Raw genomic sequence first — 17,443 nt, forward strand, 5'->3', positions numbered from 1 at the left:
AAGGCTACTTATTCAATCGAGCTAAATAGGCGTTTATAGACGTTTGAGACCCGCCCTTTTCCTTTATATATATATATACTATTACCCGCCTGCTTCCTCCCTCGCTTGTCGAAATCCTTCAGTTCTCGACGAAGAACAGCGAAAAGAGGAGCAATGTCGTGGCAAACCTACGTCAATGATCACCTCATGTGCGATATTGAGGGTTAGAAGCTCACCTCCTCCGCCATCATCGGCCTCGACGGCAGCGTCTGGGCTCAGAGCTCCTCTTTCCATCAGGTATAGTTCCCATGTTGTTTTCCTTGTGTTTTGATCTCCTTTTCGACATGATTATTGTTATCCGAGGTGATGGAGTTGTGGAATGCGTTTGGGTTTTTTCTTTTGTGGTGATATCGCGAGGTGGGACTGGTTTTTGGTTCGGATTGTTTTGTGATTATGACCAATTTCTCATTGTTTAAAAATCTTGGTTATGGTTTCATGCTGATCTTGTTTTCCCAATTTTTTTAAAAAAAAATTATATTTTGATCATTCGTTTATGCTGATGTATCGGATGTAGGTGGTGAAAGAGACTTGGTTATATATTGTATTCATTTGTATTCGATATGAGCTTCTATTCTTAGAAAATGGATGTTTGAAGAATCAGTTGAATGGCATTGTGTTAGTTTTGGTTTTAAAGGAACTATTATATATGGCAAATGAAGTTAAAATTGTGTTCGAAATAAGCTTGTTCAAGTGCTTTCATATAAGGGTATATATCTTGTGGGAGATTCAAGTAGGTCCCTTGGTATTGATGGGGTTGTGTGGTATATTTCTGAATAAATTCAAAAAAATGGTTTTTTGTATTGGTTTTGCTGTTAATTGGAATTACATCTGTGGAAGTATAGTTGTTCTAGAAAATCTATATTTAAGGATCTAGAAATTATGACCTCAGTTAACTATCTTTTAAGTGTCGAAGAGGATCAAAGATAACGTGCTCATGTAAAGATTATTCTAGTGCTTTCTTTGCAGATCTGAGTAGCTTCTGCTCTATATATACTACAAAAACAAGAATGCATAGTTGCTAGACATGGGCCTATCATTCAAAATGAAAACCTTTAAGGGTTCTGGTTTGAATGTCTTTCAAATTGTTTAATTGTCATGCCCATGGGTTTTAAAAGTTGTTCAACTTCCAAACTACATTTGACATTCCTGGTTTTTTCATTTGTCCTTGTGATGACTAGTGTTACTTTGCTTTAAGACAACATAACCTAGTGTTACTTCTGGTTACTGCTTACTGGTATCTAATAATCTGTCTCACCTCTTTTTATCTGTTTTTTTCCAATTTGGCCCTAGACTACTGTTATATTATGAAGTAACTATTTTCTAGTTCTCTTAAAAAAAAAAAAAAGACATTATATCTATGATTAATATTTTGAATGTTTTGATGTCTTGTTTCAACATTTGATCCATGGTTGTTATTTGACTTGGTTTTTCATTTAATTGATTTTTTGGTAGTATTATTTGTTGTTGCAAAACCATCTAGCTACCTTAGATTGGGATTTGACTGAATCACGAATACATTACCTGTAGTTTTGGCTTCTTAATGCCACGTCATAAACTGCACCTTTGTTTTCTGAAGCAGCCAGTGCCTTTGCACTGGCTAATAGACATACAAAAGAGAAGTAATAAATCATGATATTGTTTCAGTTGTTATTATGCTGGTTGGCAATGTGATTGTTGCTTAACTACATTTCAACATCATTTCTTTTCCTTGAGGTTTTTTTTTTCGTTCTTGTTTATGTTCTGTCCTTTTTCACTTTTTTCTGTTATGGATAGTGTACTAGAGGGGTATTGCATGGACATCTATATTCTGTTATTTGAACTAGTTGAAACCAAGTAGAAGACAGTCTGACTGAGGTTCATGTTTCTGTTAACAAGATTCCTTGTGAGTTTTTAATCCTTCATTTCCTCTAAGGATGAGTTTATATAATCAATAAGTTTACTGTTGCAGAAGTAGATGAATATCTTTTCTTTTTTTTTATGACGGCAAGATTTTCTACTTTCTTCCTCTTCACAAAGTAATGTTTTTGCCTTGTTTAAGGCTTGATGCTTTCACATTTGCATTTTAGATATTTAAATTCTGGTTTAACTATGTTTGTTGTGACCATGCAGTTTAAGCCTGAGGAGTTGACAGCTATTGTCAATGATTTTAATGAACCAGGTTCACTTGCTCCTACTGGCTTGCATATTGCATCTACAAAGGATATGGTAATACAAGGTGCTGTTATTCGAGGGAAGAAAGTAAGGACAATAATTTCCTTACTTCTCATTCCCGACGCATGCTCTTACACTAGATTTTAATATAAAATTCTGATTTTGAAGTTTGATGCCTCTGGACTCATTTTATTATGTCCCTATGATTATTTTATGTCGGTCTGCTTCAACTGTTTCTAGTAACATTTGGTTGATGCTTTTTTCTGAGGCTTACAACGTCAAAGTGGGCAATATTCTGATGCCAAAAGTGCTTTTAATCTCATTTCATAGCTTCACCCTTCCGTAAAATTTGAGGTAATTGCCCATCTTCCATACTTTATCGAGGTCATGTTTAACATCAAGTAGGTGGCATTTCAAAAGGTTGAAAATATGCCACTTCTAAAAGTGTGGTTTTACTGTTATTCTTATGCACCCCAACAAATTTGAGTTCTTCCTTTCTGTTATTCTGACTAGTTTGGTGGTTATGGTGGTCCTTTTTCCTGCTAAATCTGTACTGGCTTACACAGTCCCTTTATGAACTTCTTGGATATCACTTAATTTATTTCATTCCACCCAGAGATTATTAGAATTGCAGAAATGATCTTTTTATTGCCTATGCAAGTTCGTTACTCGCGTAACCATGCTCAACCTCACCATAGGGCTCAGGTGGTGTTACTGTCAAGAAAACCATCCAAGCTTTGATCTTTGGTATCTACGATGAACCCATGACTCCGGGACAGTGCAACATGATCGTTGAGAGGATGGGTGATTACCTCATTGACCAGGGCCTGTAGATCATCAAAGGCCACTCACCTTCTTAACCATCACTTCTTCCTAACAATGAGACTCTTTACTTAGGTTTTTTAAAGAAAATTTTGATCTTTCACAGAGTCATCCCTATCAGTTGGTTTCTTCTGCATATCATAGTTTGGAGTCTGGACAATAATCTTGTTGTGGACAAGGTTTTTTTTTTTTCCCCATTATAGTTGTTACCTTTTTTTCGATCTTGCCAGAGGCCAGGAGCTTCACATCAATTTCTCATATGGGTTTGATCCAATATACACATTGCATGATGCTGTTATCATGCCTTTGCCAGCTACATGAATTTTGAAAAGTTGAATAAACCACTTAAATTAAAGAAAGGAGAGAACAAGCAACAAATCCCACACTAGAGATGGCGGAGACAAAACAACAGCAAACATCATACCACTAGGCGTGGTAACAACGAAGGAACCAGAAATAGACAGAGAAAAAGAAAACACAACACAACTGATAAAAGCGAGTAACAGGCCTCCTCAAGCCCCAACACGCTACATGAAATTCTGTTTTGGGTGGTCTAGCTTTTGAAATTTGTGCCTTTGTGGCCTATTCTCTTGCCATTTATTAATTGGATTTGGAACAAAATATATATCTATATAGCATGATGGCACATGCTTTGATTAATAATATATATGAGTTTTATATCTTGTTGGAAATAGAGGTCAGCAAGATGATAATCAATAGTTTGTAGAGTCACACAGTGGAGATCAAAGATGATGGAGTAGTCTAGTAGAAGAATGCTTTTCATTTGGATATCTGCCAAACTATCATGAAATTCAAGATGTAGGGACTTCTTCTTCTTCTTCTTCAAGTTGTTTATTCTCTATTCAAGTATCTTTATTGCCTTTATAATCATATTCTTCATTATCATTGTCAGTGATTAGCTGCTCCTTTTTAGGATTGGGTTTGATGATCATCAAAGCTTGCACCGAAGCAATTGGATATGGTGGTGTGTTTTATAGCTGGTGACCAGGGTCCGTGAGCTGCTCAAGTTCATTTCCAAAGAAGGCATTAAAGAGGCACCCATCATTAAGGTTAGTTTTATTACATGTACTATGGGCAAAACAAATAAGTTAGTATAGTTTAGTGACTAAAATAAATATTTTTTATTTTGAAAAGATAAAATGACTTCTTTAAAAATTTTGAAAGATAAAAATACTCTTTCACAGGGTGGTTGTTACTCCTTTTTTCCTCCCAACTCAAAGTTTGAATGTACTAATTTTACCATTGAATTGCCTAATTATTTTTTAAAAAATATTTATATACCTGTCGTTAATTTTTTATTATATTATATGGCAAATGATTTTACAAAAATAATGCTAATGTGAGCGATAATAGCACTGATGTATTTAATAGAGTTTTAAGAATTATCTACATGTTCATGTAATCAAAACAAAATCTTTTTCAGAGAAAAAAAAAATTTGTTGGGTAGAAGACGAACTCTGACAGAGACCTAGACCTCAGAGTCTTCACAGGTGACAGGTCCATCCCACCAACAACACTTTACTCGGCCCTACAGCATAAAGGTTTGCAAATGGTCAAAGTTTTTTATATTTGTTTATTTGAAAAGTTGCTTTCCAGGTACAAAATGCATCTAAATTTTGTTGGTTGGTGATATGAAGATGAGCTCTTTCCATTATAATTATATCCAGTGTATCCATTTTTTGAAATAGAGAAGAAGAAGAAGAAGAAAAGATTAGATGGAGATGGATGAGAGGAAGGAGGAAGAGAAGAAGATGAAAATTTTAATAATAGGTGGATGTGGTTATATTGGGAGGAAGCTGGTTAAGGCCAGCTTAGCTCTCAATTACCAAACTTACATCCTTTATCGCCCTCAAAATGCTTCCTCTAGGGAGAAGTCTCAACTGCTCATGGAATTCAAAATCATGGGAGCTCTCCTTCTTCAAGTATGTTTTTCCTTTCTATTTATTTATTTTCTTGTTTATCTTCTTTATTCAAAAGATTTCCTTTTATTTTTTCTCTTTTTGTGTTTTAATGTATATTCATAATTAAGTCTGGAATTTCCATAGTCTAAAATTTGGGTCAAGTTTGTCTTGGCCACAAAATAAAAGATTTGCTCAGATCTTTTCATGTGACCCACATTAACTGCCTTTGTTAAATGGATGATCACATTGTTATTATTATTATTTTTTCTGGAAGGAATTGTGACAAATCACCTATATCATTCAAACCCTTGACCCTTGAGTAAAGAGGGGAATGAAGCACAGACTATTTTAGTGCTGCAGATTGTAGTCATATGAAATGTTTTATTAATTGGAGGGTTAGAAAGTACATATTTTTATTTTATGAACTAAAATAGATAATAATTCTAGCGTTAATTAGAGATATTTGATGGTTTTAAATTATACAAAGTTATAAACATATATATTATATCTTCCATCTATTTAGAAGGTAAATTGAAAACTATAGACCTGTAGTTTGTCTATAGTTTTACACACACACACATCAAGGTTATTCAAGATTAAGATTACAAATTGACTTCCCAACTTCCTGAAAACAATGAAGTATCTCAAACATATGTATATATATATCAATAGTTGAATATAAACAAATAATTAAGAAAATATGTTTGATAAATATAATTTGTACAAGTAATTTTTTTTTATTGAAAAGTGTTTGTTTCAAGGGATTTGGAGTTACATGTAACTCCAAATCCCCTACCTTTTTAAAATCCGGTGTTTGTTTTAATGTATTTCATTTTTTATGTGTTTTTGAAATCCCATCATTGAGGGATTTTGGTTTACGGCCAAAATGACCGTAAAACCAAATCCCGGGAGTTCAAAACCAGTATATATGCATATGTATATATACATACATATATATACATATATAAAAATCTATACATATACACATACACATATACATATATACACATACACATATATGTATACACATACTATACATACATACATTTATATATACATACATGTATGTATATACATTCCCTAGATATACCTATATATAGTATGTTTACATTTATAAATACACATACATATACATACATATATTTATATATACATACATGTATGTATATACATTCCCTAGATATACCTATATATAGTATGTTTACATTTATAAATACACATATATAGGTATATATATAAGTATATATGTATATAGACACAAATATACACATATACTTATACTTATACATGTATATATACTCATATACATATATACATACACTTATACACATGTTTTCCAATTCCAGATTTACAAATCCTTCCAAACAAACATAAAATCTTATAATACAATAATTCCAGTTACATCCAACCAAACACAAGATTTGACTGCACTGTATTTTGAAAGTGAAGTATTTCCAGTTACATTGTAACTAGAAATCCATTGCATTTAGAATTACATCCAACCAAACACTACCTATATGGATGGACCGGGATTGGTTTGAAGTATTTGAAGCAGTGTTATTCCCCGGCTTCTACTTTCACAAACAATATTTATTTTGTCCTCTTTTCACTTTCTAGACAAAAATGTTCTTAATTTTCTTATTAATTGGTTCATTATTATTATTTATTTTGGTTTAGGGTTCTTTTGATAATCATGAAAGCTTGGTTTCTGCACTGAGGCAAGTGGATGTAGTGGTTTGTTCTGTTGCTAGTGATCAGATCCTTCAGCAGCTTAAGCTCATTCAAGCCATTAAAGAAGCTGGCAACATTAAGGTTATTTCACTTTCATTTTTAAGTTTTTGTTTTTGGATTACATATATATATATATATATATATATATATCAATGTCAAAACAAATCTTTTTCCAAAACAAAATCAAGTTGCTAATAAATTTAATCATATATTTTTATGGATTTCTAATCTAACAATTCCAAATGAACTTCAAACTATGGATTTAGACAAAATATTTCTGATTGACTAACAAATATACATCTTAAAGTCTAAATGGTAACAACTTACATGAATGCATTGTATGCATGCAGAGGTACATCCCTTCTGAGTTTGGCATGGACGCAGACCGAATGCCTCATGCAATTCCCCCGGGTAACCAAATTTTCATCGACAAATGTGTGATAAGACGAACCTTAGAAGAAGCGAAAATTCCCTTCACTTATGTTTCCGCTAATTGTTTTGCCGGAATATTCCTTGCCGGCCTTGCTCAGCTCGGCACCTTTATGCCTCCTACCAACCACATAACCATCTATGGCAATGGCGATAAGAAATGTATGAATATTTTTGTGCTCTTTTATACGTTCTAGTTCCATACTTGAAATACCATATTTGTCATCATTATTATAGAGGGTATATGTATTTGTGCAAAATCATATTATTTATATTACATTGTTGCTCTATATAGTTTTATCATTTCTTCTTGCATTCAATTGGCCTATGCTTATTCTTATGATTCAAATATAGATATGAAGTTTAAATGATATTTTAATTGTTTTATCAAACTCTCTGTTACTTAATAATATGATATATATACATAATATGCTCTGCAATATGCACTGCTTTGTTTTGTGTTTTTGCTTTAAAAAAAAGAACTATTATCATGTATACTCAAAATGCAGGTATTTGGGTGGCCGAAGAAGATGTTGCAATGTACACAATGATGGCGGCCAATGATCACCGGGCAGAGAACAAGGTGCTTTATGTTCGTCCTCCGGCCAACATCTTGACACAAATGGAAGTCGTCAATATTTGGGAAAAACTTCTTGGCAAAGTCCTCGACAAGACCTTCATTCTCTCGCCGCAGGATTGGCTTTCTAAAATGGACAGTGAGTCTATATCTATTATTTGCATTCGACTAAACTCAGTACTATGTTCGCGCCTAACTCTTAACCAAGTTAGTTTTCTTATCTGAAGGAAAAGGAAAACTCTAGACTAAGTTTATATTGTAATTCTTTGTGCAGAATACCCACTATTTGAGCAAATTGCTGTAGCTCATTTCTACCAAATCTACTACTGTGGAGATTTAGACTTTGAACCAGAGAAACCATATAGTCTCGAAACAAATGACCTCTATCCAGAGTACAAGTATGTTTCTGCCGAAGAGTATCTGCGACGTTTCATCTTTATCTAGAAAACTCAATCATCTTTACTTTGTTTGATATCTAATGCTTCCTCTTTTGTTGTTTTGTTCATGACATTTGAAATAATGGATTCAATTCTCTCTTTGTTTGTGTTGTTCATGATATTTGAAAGCAATGAATGTGTTTCTCTTTGTTTTTGCTGTTATGAAAGATTCTTTGCTATTTGTGGCATTAAAAATATCATCTCATTGAAACTTAATGATTCACAAGTTCAAATCATTAGGGAAACTTCAAGAACCAGAAACTTCTTGATTTTTCCATCTTATGCAATATGCAGGCGGAAATTGATAAGAGGAAAAAAAAATACATGAATATCACTGAAAACACAAATCAGTGTTTCTATATTTAATATTGATACAACAGAAAAAATGAAACCTGAAGTACAGGCTGGTAATTCGCTTGGATTAAAGTTTTTATGAAGGAGAAGTGATTCGATTGCGGATTCGGTTTGATCGTCTCAAAGGAGTTATGCTTGCACTGGCACTGATGATCTCTTCCTCCTGTTTCATCACAGTAAACAGGATTAATACAGAAATGAATCAGATCATGAATTTTTAATCTCATAAATTGAATGCATTGGAAATTCAATTGTGAAGGGAATGAAACTTCTTAAAAAGCTAGTACTGACCTCTTTCCTCAATGGCTTCTTTGGGGTAGTAACACTAATACTCTCTGCAGCTGAAGCTAAGGACTTCACTGAAGAAGAAGATCGATAACTTTTATCAACAGTAATTGAAGTCTTTTTCGCCACTGTCCTCGCTTGTTCATTCTCCTTTGAATCCAATTTATCGACAGAAAACTCCCCAAGCAATTCGACCAATGGTGGCCGGGATTCATAAAACTCGTTGTGCTCATTCTCAAGATTAACATCTGAAAAATTATGCTTTTCAATCTGAAGATTTGCATTGGGATCAATAATACTCTTTGCTTCAATATGAACAGAGACTACTGCTGAATCTGATTTCGGTCTTCTAAAATACATTAAGAGCCCAATTAGTATCACTGAGATAGTTGTTGACAAGAGAAGCAGTAGATTTCCATCATATAAAACCATCTTATTTTCTTCAACTTTTTCTTCAGGATTTCCATCAGTTAATGGCATCCATGGAACCAATTGATTCTGCAAATCTTGTCTAAACTCACTCAAAACATCCTTCTTTTCCAACATTTCAGTGTCTACAATTTCTTCATGTATTTCACTACACTCTTCCACCAAAGATTCATCATCATTTGGAACATCATTCTCCACCAATAACAGTGTCTCTTCTTCCTCTTTCCCTGCTATAATTTCTTGAAAATCATGCACTTCCTTCACTTCATGAATCAACATACTACTGTTAATGTTTTCTACAATCCATTCCATGTCTACTCTTTTTGGAAACACATCCAGATTACTGACATTACTAAAAGTCTCTTCTTGAAACCTCATTTGATTTCCGTTGTATGGAAGATGACTAGAATTCATGCAAGATATATAACAAGTAGACATCATGAGTACTCCTAGTATTAGAAATGACTTCCATAACATACCGAAAACCCCGGGTTTCTCTTCAAACACCTCCTCCTCTTCCTTCTCTTCACCATCTCCATCATCATCATCATCATCATCATCATCATCATCATCATCATCATCTTTGACAAATTCTTGTGATTCCTCTTTCTTCAATTCACCTTCAATGCGCCGAAGAATCTCATGCCGCCTATTTGGGTTGTACCGGAGGAACAAAGGCCTCGGAGAAGTGTAATTTGTCACAGGATCATAAGGAACTGAAGATGTTTGAGGGGTACTTCTGAAGATGTTTTCATCACAATTCAGTGAGAAATCATCATCCATCTCTGCCAAGATCTTCTTTTTATAACCTGAGGAGACAATGCTGTCCATTAAATTCTTTTCCAAGGCCTTCTTTGCCTTTGGATCTTCATTTTCATCAGCTTCTTGAAAATTTCTTCTGTGATGAACTGAGAAACAAGAGCAAATAAGTAAATAAGGATTCAAGAAGAGAAATCTATCAAAAATGGAAGCCAAAAAGTTTTTTTTTTTTTTTTCCTTCTCTTTTTTTTCCTCCATTTTCTTACCAGAAGGATTGGTATTGAAGACTGATTTGCGAGAATTTGAAGATTTCTTTGAGGATTTGGAGAAATCCATGAGAGGGAAAAACTGATCTTTTTGGTCTTCTTCTTCTTCTTCTTCTTGTTCTTGTATTCGTTGGGGGAAATTTTGACCGTTGGAGGGTGTGGGAGTGCGGATCTTATAAGAAAGTTTTGAATCTCACTTGTGACCGTTGGAGATATTGAATGTTTTGCATAAATACCACCATAAGTCTTGATATTATGTTCACGCCCCTCAAATGTTTGGAATTGCATTCTTCTGCAAATTAACTCATTTTTATGATATATTTACTGATAATATTATTATAAAAAACTGTGTATACAGTATAAATTAAAAAAAAAAATTGGAGTGACCATAAAAAAAGTATGGAAAAATACCAAAGAGTCACTACGGCAATAGTCTAGCAGTTAAAACACTTAACTCTCATACTGGATGTTAAAGGTTTGATTCCTTTCCAATATATGATTGAGGATCAAATAATAAAAAAAAATATGTATATTTGGGTAGTTTATCCACTTTATTAACCAAAAAGACTTCATTTAACCCCTCACATGTTTTCTTCTTTCATAATTTGTTCATATTTGTTTATGGTAGATTAAGATTTTTAATTTTAAACGTAACATTGAGTCCACTTAATTTTTTTTATCTTTTAATATTTAATAAATGTATTTTATTTTTTTTTGCGTGTACATTTTAATATTTTAACGTTTCATAATTATTAGGTATTTACATTTCTGGAAAAAAATTATTTACTTTTTATATGCTTATTTTAGCATTTTGAGTTATACTATATATATATATATATATATAAAGATATTTATGTAACTATACACCTAAAAATTGATACTTGAGTATACAAACGCATCAAAGTATTCAAGCTCCAGCAAAAGTTCCTTTTTATGAAGTAATTTAACAATTAAGCACAAGACCCCATTCTTAATCAACAAATGGTTGTATTATACTTTAAAAAATATGAATTATTATGTATGTATATATATATATATATTAAAATTTATAGAAGGAAACACTAATAATTAGCAAAGCCACACAGGTCAGGCGATTAGCGACACTAGCCCCAAATCCCTCGAGAGGGGAAAAGTGATGAAAGTTTGAATCCCATGTAAAGGAATTAACTTCGTTAGAGTTTAGATTATATGTGACCCCAACAACTGAAGGAAAGCATGTAAAATATTAATTTAATATACATCTCTTTACTAACTCAAGAGTATGTACTTTTCATCAAATATATATATACACATGGATAGATTTGGATTTCTACATGGATATACATATGTAAAAAAAAAATATATTTTTATATGGTTATAAATCTATTTTAAAAATATAATTGATTTATTTATTATTATAATTATTTTTTTACATAAAAATTTCTTTTTATGTCAATGAAATCTACATGTATGGATGGGACCATCTCCAAAAGGATAAACCTAGAGGTGCAAACTGGGCCGTGCCGGCCCGAGCCCGCTGCGACCCGGCGACGAGTTGGGTGCGTGCTCGGCCTGCACGGCCAGCTACGATGCTGAGCCACACTTTGGTGGCCCGCGGGCGGCACGGCCCGCGGCCCGCCTGGGCTGGGCTGGCCCAAGCACGCGGGCCAGCCCAGCATGGCCCGCCACTAGCCGTTGCGGGCCGGGCCGGCACGGCCCGCCATTTTTTTATTATTTTTTTGTATTTGTTTCCCCAACTAATTTAAATATTGGAAAATGACGTTTTAGTAGCTGCTTTAACAACTATAAAAGCGATTTAGTTTTTAAAGGGCTATTTTAGACTTTAAAAATATAATTACTTTTTTTACCCTTTTTAACAACAATAAAGCGGCTAGTTTACAAGGGTATTTTTGGGAATTAGAAAAAAATTTAAATAACCTATAAATACCCTCAAACACTTACATATTTCTCACACCAAATTACTCATTCTTGTTCTAATCTCTCAAGCATTGAAGACTCCAAGCTCTCTTAGTTCTCAATCTCTTCAAGTTCAAGATTTGAAGTTTATCAAATCCGGCTCAAGTGTTTCATCAATCTGACAATTCCCCCACCTTTTCATCAGTTCATCAATTCGGACTTTTCAAGAAAACCACGAATTAAATTAAAATTTCATCAGTTTATCTTTTTTGTATTAATGTAAATTAAAATTTTTTACATATTTTTTAATTATTTTTTCTATAGTCTTTATGTGTTGTATATTTTTTACAATCAAGAAACTTATATTTTATGATATTTAGATTTTTTTAATCCATATTTTTTTAGTATTTTTTTAAAGTATTTTTTTACAATTTTTTTACAATATTTTTTTAAAGAATTTAAATAATTTAATATTAAAAAGCGGGTCGGTAGGCCCGTCAGACGGCCCATGACCCAGGGGTTTGGCAGGGCCGTGCTCAGGCTGAGCCGACCCCCTTGTACGGTGGGCCGTGCCGGCCCGTCACGATTGCAAGCGGGCAGGCGGCCCCGAGCACGTCATGATGCTCGGGCCGCACCATGCCCGGGCCGGGCCGGCTCATCTTGCACCTCTAGATAAACCCCTCCTTCGATGGTGGTGCTTTTACAATTATTTGAAATATAATAAGATTTTCATTAAACAGCTCATCCTTCATATATAGTTGGCTCTTATATTTAGAATAAACCAATATCATTTAACAAATTAATTGGTCTATAACCATGTGGATAAGCATTTGCATTTATAAAGCTCCTCTTATAATAAGATGAAATTTTACCTAAAATTTATAATTTAGATTTTTTACCAAAACAAATTATTTTCTAATCTTTTTCCTACAGCATTTGTTTCCAAGTATGTGAAAAACACAATTTTAACACCATAAATAAAATAATTACAAAACTCTTTTAAATAAAATAAAATTAACATCAAATTGATTCTCTTTTCTTCGAGACCTATTGAACAGATCAAGGGAGATAAAATATCAATTACTATGTTATAGTAGTGTTAATATGCACTTATTTTTTAATTTAAAAAATTATGATTTATCTATTTTTATTAAAATAAATAAATAAATAAATAAAACCGATTACATAACACAATCACAACAAAATCAAGAGAATGTAAGAAGAGAACAGCACCCAAAACAAACCATACAGCTCACTATCTAAACAAAACAGAGAAGAAGGTCCCATAAAGTTCACAAGTCAAAGCAAACAAACACATACAATCCATTCAATTGAGGTCATGCGTAAACATGGCCCTCATACTTAGTTTTCACTATGAAATCCTTGTGAGCCAAACCAAAGCTTTAAATGCCCCCCTCTTCCCCTGTTTCCCACCATAAACAGGGAACCCAAAACCAAAATCAATGCATTTTCACCATGTATTCTTCTTCTTTTTCTTCTTCTTCTTCTTCTATTCTTCAATTCATATTGACCCTTTTCATTCTTCTTCTTCTTCTAAACTCCATTGAAGTACAATGCCGCAAGAAGAAACTCCGGCACGGCAAAACAAACCGCTTTTCGGTGAACAAAACAATAGCACAAGTGAGAGAAGTGGAGTTCAAGAGATGGGTGAATTCTATCAGAGGACTCCGGCACACGACTTTTAATCGAGGCCGTGACATGTTATTGCCTTCCTTCTCAATTACCGTCGACAAGAACCCGTGCAAAGGAGACTTCAAAACCATTCAAGCAGCCATTGATTCACTCCCTCTCATCAATATAGCTAGAGTTGTAATCAGAGTCCATGCTGGAACTTATAGGTGAGTTTCATTCCTCGTCTTCTATTTGATTCCTCTGTTTTCCCCTGTTTCCCCTGCTTTTATTAAATTGTGATGAACTTCTTAAGTACAAAACTAACATATCAGATACATATACATATGTTGAATGAACCTACATAATATATATATATATATATAAATATTTATGTCTTAACAGAGAGAAGGTGAATATATCACCATTGAGGGCTTTCATAACAATACAAGGGGCAGGAGCTGATAAGACAGTGATTCAATGGGGAGACACTGCCCAAACTCTTGGTGCAAATGGGAAGCCAATGGGGACCTTCAATTCTGCCACTTTTGCTATCAATGCACCTTACTTCATAGCAAAGAACATCACTTTCAAGGTAAAGAAAAAAAATTAAAAATTAAAAATTAACTTAAACTTGAAGTCAATTTGTATGTTTAGAGATATATTATCTTTATCACCAAGGCATTATGCTTCAATATTTACATTCGATGACGCTTCTATTATATAAATCAGGATTTTCAATATTTACCAAACATTATACTTGTAGAACACAAACTCAATTCCAAAACCCGGCGAAAAGGGATTACAAGCAGTGGCACTGAGGATCTCAGGAGATAGAGCAGCTTTTGTAGGATGTAAGTTCTTAGGAGCACAAGACACACTGTATGATCATGTTGGCAAACATTACTACAAAGATTGCTACATTGAAGGCTCTGTTGATTTCATCTTTGGCAATGCACTCTCTCTTTTTGAGGTCACCTTCTTTTCATTAATTCATTCAATGCTGGTCATGCAATGAATGCATGGGAATTGAACTTTGTTAATTTATTTTTTATTTATTTTGGGAACAGGGGTGTCATGTGCATGCAATTGCAGAAAAATATGGTGCATTGACAGCACAAAACAGAATGAGTTTTTTGGAGAACACAGGGTTCTCATTTTTGAGATGCAGAGTGACTGGTTCAGGTGTCCTTTATTTGGGCAGGGCTTGGGGATATTTCTCAAGAGTTGTCTTTGCTTATACTTATATGGACAACATTATAATCCCAAGAGGATGGAATAATTGGGGTGATCCTCAAAGGCAAATGTTAGTACCTTTTGCTCCTTCCTTCTTTATTTTTATTTTAATCTCTTTTTATCTGTGTTTTAAATCCTTTTTTAGCTCACTAGATTGGAGATCATTTTTAATCACAAAGTTATTCATTTGAGTACTTTGAGTCAGTTATCTTGAATAATTTATTTTATATTTTACTCTTTATGTCTCATTATAAATGTTCATTTTGATTGTTGCATGAAAAATAAAAAATAATTAGAATAAAAATTTTTATGAATATTTATCTTTTATCCCTCTCTCATCATTTAAAGTGGTCCTGCTAGAGGACAATGTAATTAAATAATTTGAAAAAAAATTAAATTTAAAAAACTAGTCTTTAAATTAGTTGTGTAGACAGATAAATTGGGACAAATAAAATTTTTAGCAATAAACACTTATAATAAAAGAGAAGATAAATATAAATAAATTGTGTATGCCATTAATGTAAATATATATCCATGCAGTATCCATGTTAGACATCAAGTTTAGTTTACTTCAATTAGTATTTGACAATTATCATTGATAGAAAAACTAAGGTACTAGATGAAAAGGTACATTTGTTTCTAGTTTAGAAAATAAAATAAACAAAAATACTAATTGGCATCAAATGGTAGTTATAAGCTTTTAATATGTCAATTAAACAATTGGAATCATTATTAAGCATCTCTGACTAAAAACTCCAACATTAAATAACAAACTCTACATAATAAAGGTATTGAGATCTTGGGCCACTCCTTCAAGCTAAGTACAACCCTATCCATTTCAATTTTAATAAATAAATAAATAAAATTTGTGGCAATGTGGTGTCCACAAGTTTCATAGTTTTTGTTTAAGAAGAGATGACCAAGTACACCAATTTATGTCTATGTTTCGATACTTGGCCAAGCTTTTTTTTTAATTTATAATAATAATAATAATAATAATAATAATAACAAATGAAAAAATCTTGTTCTTCCAACTATTAAGTCTTTCTTTTATCCTTATGTGTTTTATTTGATCATTTCTTTTCTTGAAAATGTATCACTGCTGGTGATGTCTTTCTAGTTTGTCTGGATCAGAGTTGATACTTTGTCTTTTTTATTCTTTTTTTCTGTTCTCGGTTGGCTATTTGAATAAAATGTAATTTATCCACTTTTTTTTAAAAAAAAAATTTTGTTCTTGAACTTGTGTGTTTTTTTTCTTGTGTTAGTAATATATGCACTATATTTTAAAGGAATAATTAATGTGACATATATTATATTTATATTGATTAAACAGGGCAGTGTTCTATGGACAATATAAATGCACAGGGGCAGGAGCAAATCATGGTGGGAGAGTTTCATGGTCTAGGGAGCTCACTGATGAGGAAGCAAAGCCCTTCATTTCCCTTAACTTCATTGATGGTTTAGATTGGATCAAACTATAGTTTCTTACTTTGTTTTTTAAATTAAACTCCTAATTATAATTTTTACATTTTACTTCTTTTTTTTAGTTGTGCACTAGCTCTTTGGTTTGACTTTTAATAATGATAATGTTTAGGATTATTAGTGGATTGAGATCAAATAAGATTGATATGGACATTAATATTAAAGTACTTTGTGTTTTCATTTTTTTTTTCTCTCTCAAAATTATTGTCAAAAAAACTTTTATTTTATTACAAGTGACACTTGGATTATGTAAGTGGGAAAATAGAATATTGAAGATTTTTTTACTTTGCTTTTAAAGTGAATATTGAAAAAGAAGTTTAACATTTTATATTTCATCACATGATTACTTCAAAAAATAAAAATAAAAAAATCAAATCAAATTGAGATACAATCGGAATAAATCTTTACTGTCTTTTTTTTTTTTACTTACGTGGGATTTTTTTAACCAAAGCTTTTTCTTTAGTGGTCATTCAGAGATTTTTTTACATGCTAGTCAATTTGATTTTGAAATTATATATATACAATTTATATATTTATATATTTATTTTTAGAGAAAAAAATTATAAATATTTCGATAAATTAAAGATTCATGTGTGTGTGTGTGTGTGAGTATTATGACTTGTTTCATTTTGTGCGTAATATATATTTTGAAATTATTAATTTTTTTTTTCAAAAAAACCGCTCAAAAGTTCAAACAAAATCAATTCATAAATTAGGCAAAAAAAAAAAGTAAAAATCTTGGAAATATACACATATTTCCAAAATTTATGTGTGTATATATATATATATACACATAAAAATTAAGTTTAAAGGTTGAATGCTCACACGCCAAAGCAAAATAAATTGATGAAATACTAATTATTTGCTAAATAAAATATTTAATAAATAATTATTAATACAAGATCCGATAACCCGTTTTAGTTTGTTACGATCTTCCAGGAATCCACCACGTGTTCATACCGAATGAGATCAGATCTCACATCAGTCACCTCATACTAT

The 17,443-nt window shown here is 32.5% G+C and overlaps 3 protein-coding genes across 6 annotated transcripts; 2 read left to right on the plus strand and 1 right to left on the minus strand.

The window, feature by feature from the left end:
- The first annotated feature begins 92 nt into the window (after window positions 1-92).
- On the plus strand, window positions 93-8,224 carry LOC120255158 (bifunctional pinoresinol-lariciresinol reductase 2-like). Of its 4 annotated transcripts, none has more exons than XM_039263045.1 (9): window positions 93-276; window positions 2,149-2,277; window positions 3,947-4,082; window positions 4,457-4,574; window positions 4,722-4,955; window positions 6,612-6,746; window positions 7,016-7,256; window positions 7,604-7,810; window positions 7,946-8,224. In XM_039263045.1, the coding sequence occupies exons 5-9, from the start codon at window positions 4,749-4,751 to the stop codon at window positions 8,113-8,115; spliced, it is 960 nt and encodes a 319-aa protein (XP_039118979.1). In that variant the 5' UTR covers window positions 93-276; window positions 2,149-2,277; window positions 3,947-4,082; window positions 4,457-4,574; window positions 4,722-4,748; the 3' UTR covers window positions 8,116-8,224. The 4 variants fall into 4 exon arrangements, with proteins under 4 accessions (XP_039118979.1, XP_039118981.1, XP_039118982.1 ...); XM_039263047.1 differs by having other exon boundaries at window positions 2,149-2,254; XM_039263048.1 differs by having other exon boundaries at window positions 2,149-2,244.
- A 73-nt stretch (window positions 8,225-8,297) lies between these two features.
- LOC120255157 lies at window positions 8,298-10,332 on the minus strand. The gene is made up of 3 exons (XM_039263044.1): window positions 10,202-10,332; window positions 8,754-10,084; window positions 8,298-8,625 (listed from the first exon to the last, which is right to left on the minus strand). The coding sequence occupies exons 1-3, from the start codon at window positions 10,269-10,271 to the stop codon at window positions 8,539-8,541; spliced, it is 1,488 nt and encodes a 495-aa protein (XP_039118978.1). The 5' UTR covers window positions 10,272-10,332; the 3' UTR covers window positions 8,298-8,538.
- A 3,218-nt stretch (window positions 10,333-13,550) lies between these two features.
- On the plus strand, window positions 13,551-16,541 carry LOC120255161 (probable pectinesterase 53). The gene is made up of 5 exons (XM_039263050.1): window positions 13,551-13,956; window positions 14,132-14,321; window positions 14,493-14,699; window positions 14,797-15,032; window positions 16,296-16,541. The coding sequence occupies exons 1-5, from the start codon at window positions 13,574-13,576 to the stop codon at window positions 16,441-16,443; spliced, it is 1,164 nt and encodes a 387-aa protein (XP_039118984.1). The 5' UTR covers window positions 13,551-13,573; the 3' UTR covers window positions 16,444-16,541.
- Window positions 16,542-17,443: the final 902 nt, after the last annotated feature.

Source organism: Dioscorea cayenensis, unplaced genomic scaffold (assembly GCF_009730915.1).
Source record: "Dioscorea cayenensis subsp. rotundata cultivar TDr96_F1 unplaced genomic scaffold, TDr96_F1_v2_PseudoChromosome.rev07_lg8_w22 25.fasta BLBR01000868.1, whole genome shotgun sequence".
In the NCBI taxonomy this organism is placed as follows: domain Eukaryota; kingdom Viridiplantae; phylum Streptophyta; class Magnoliopsida; order Dioscoreales; family Dioscoreaceae; genus Dioscorea; species Dioscorea cayenensis.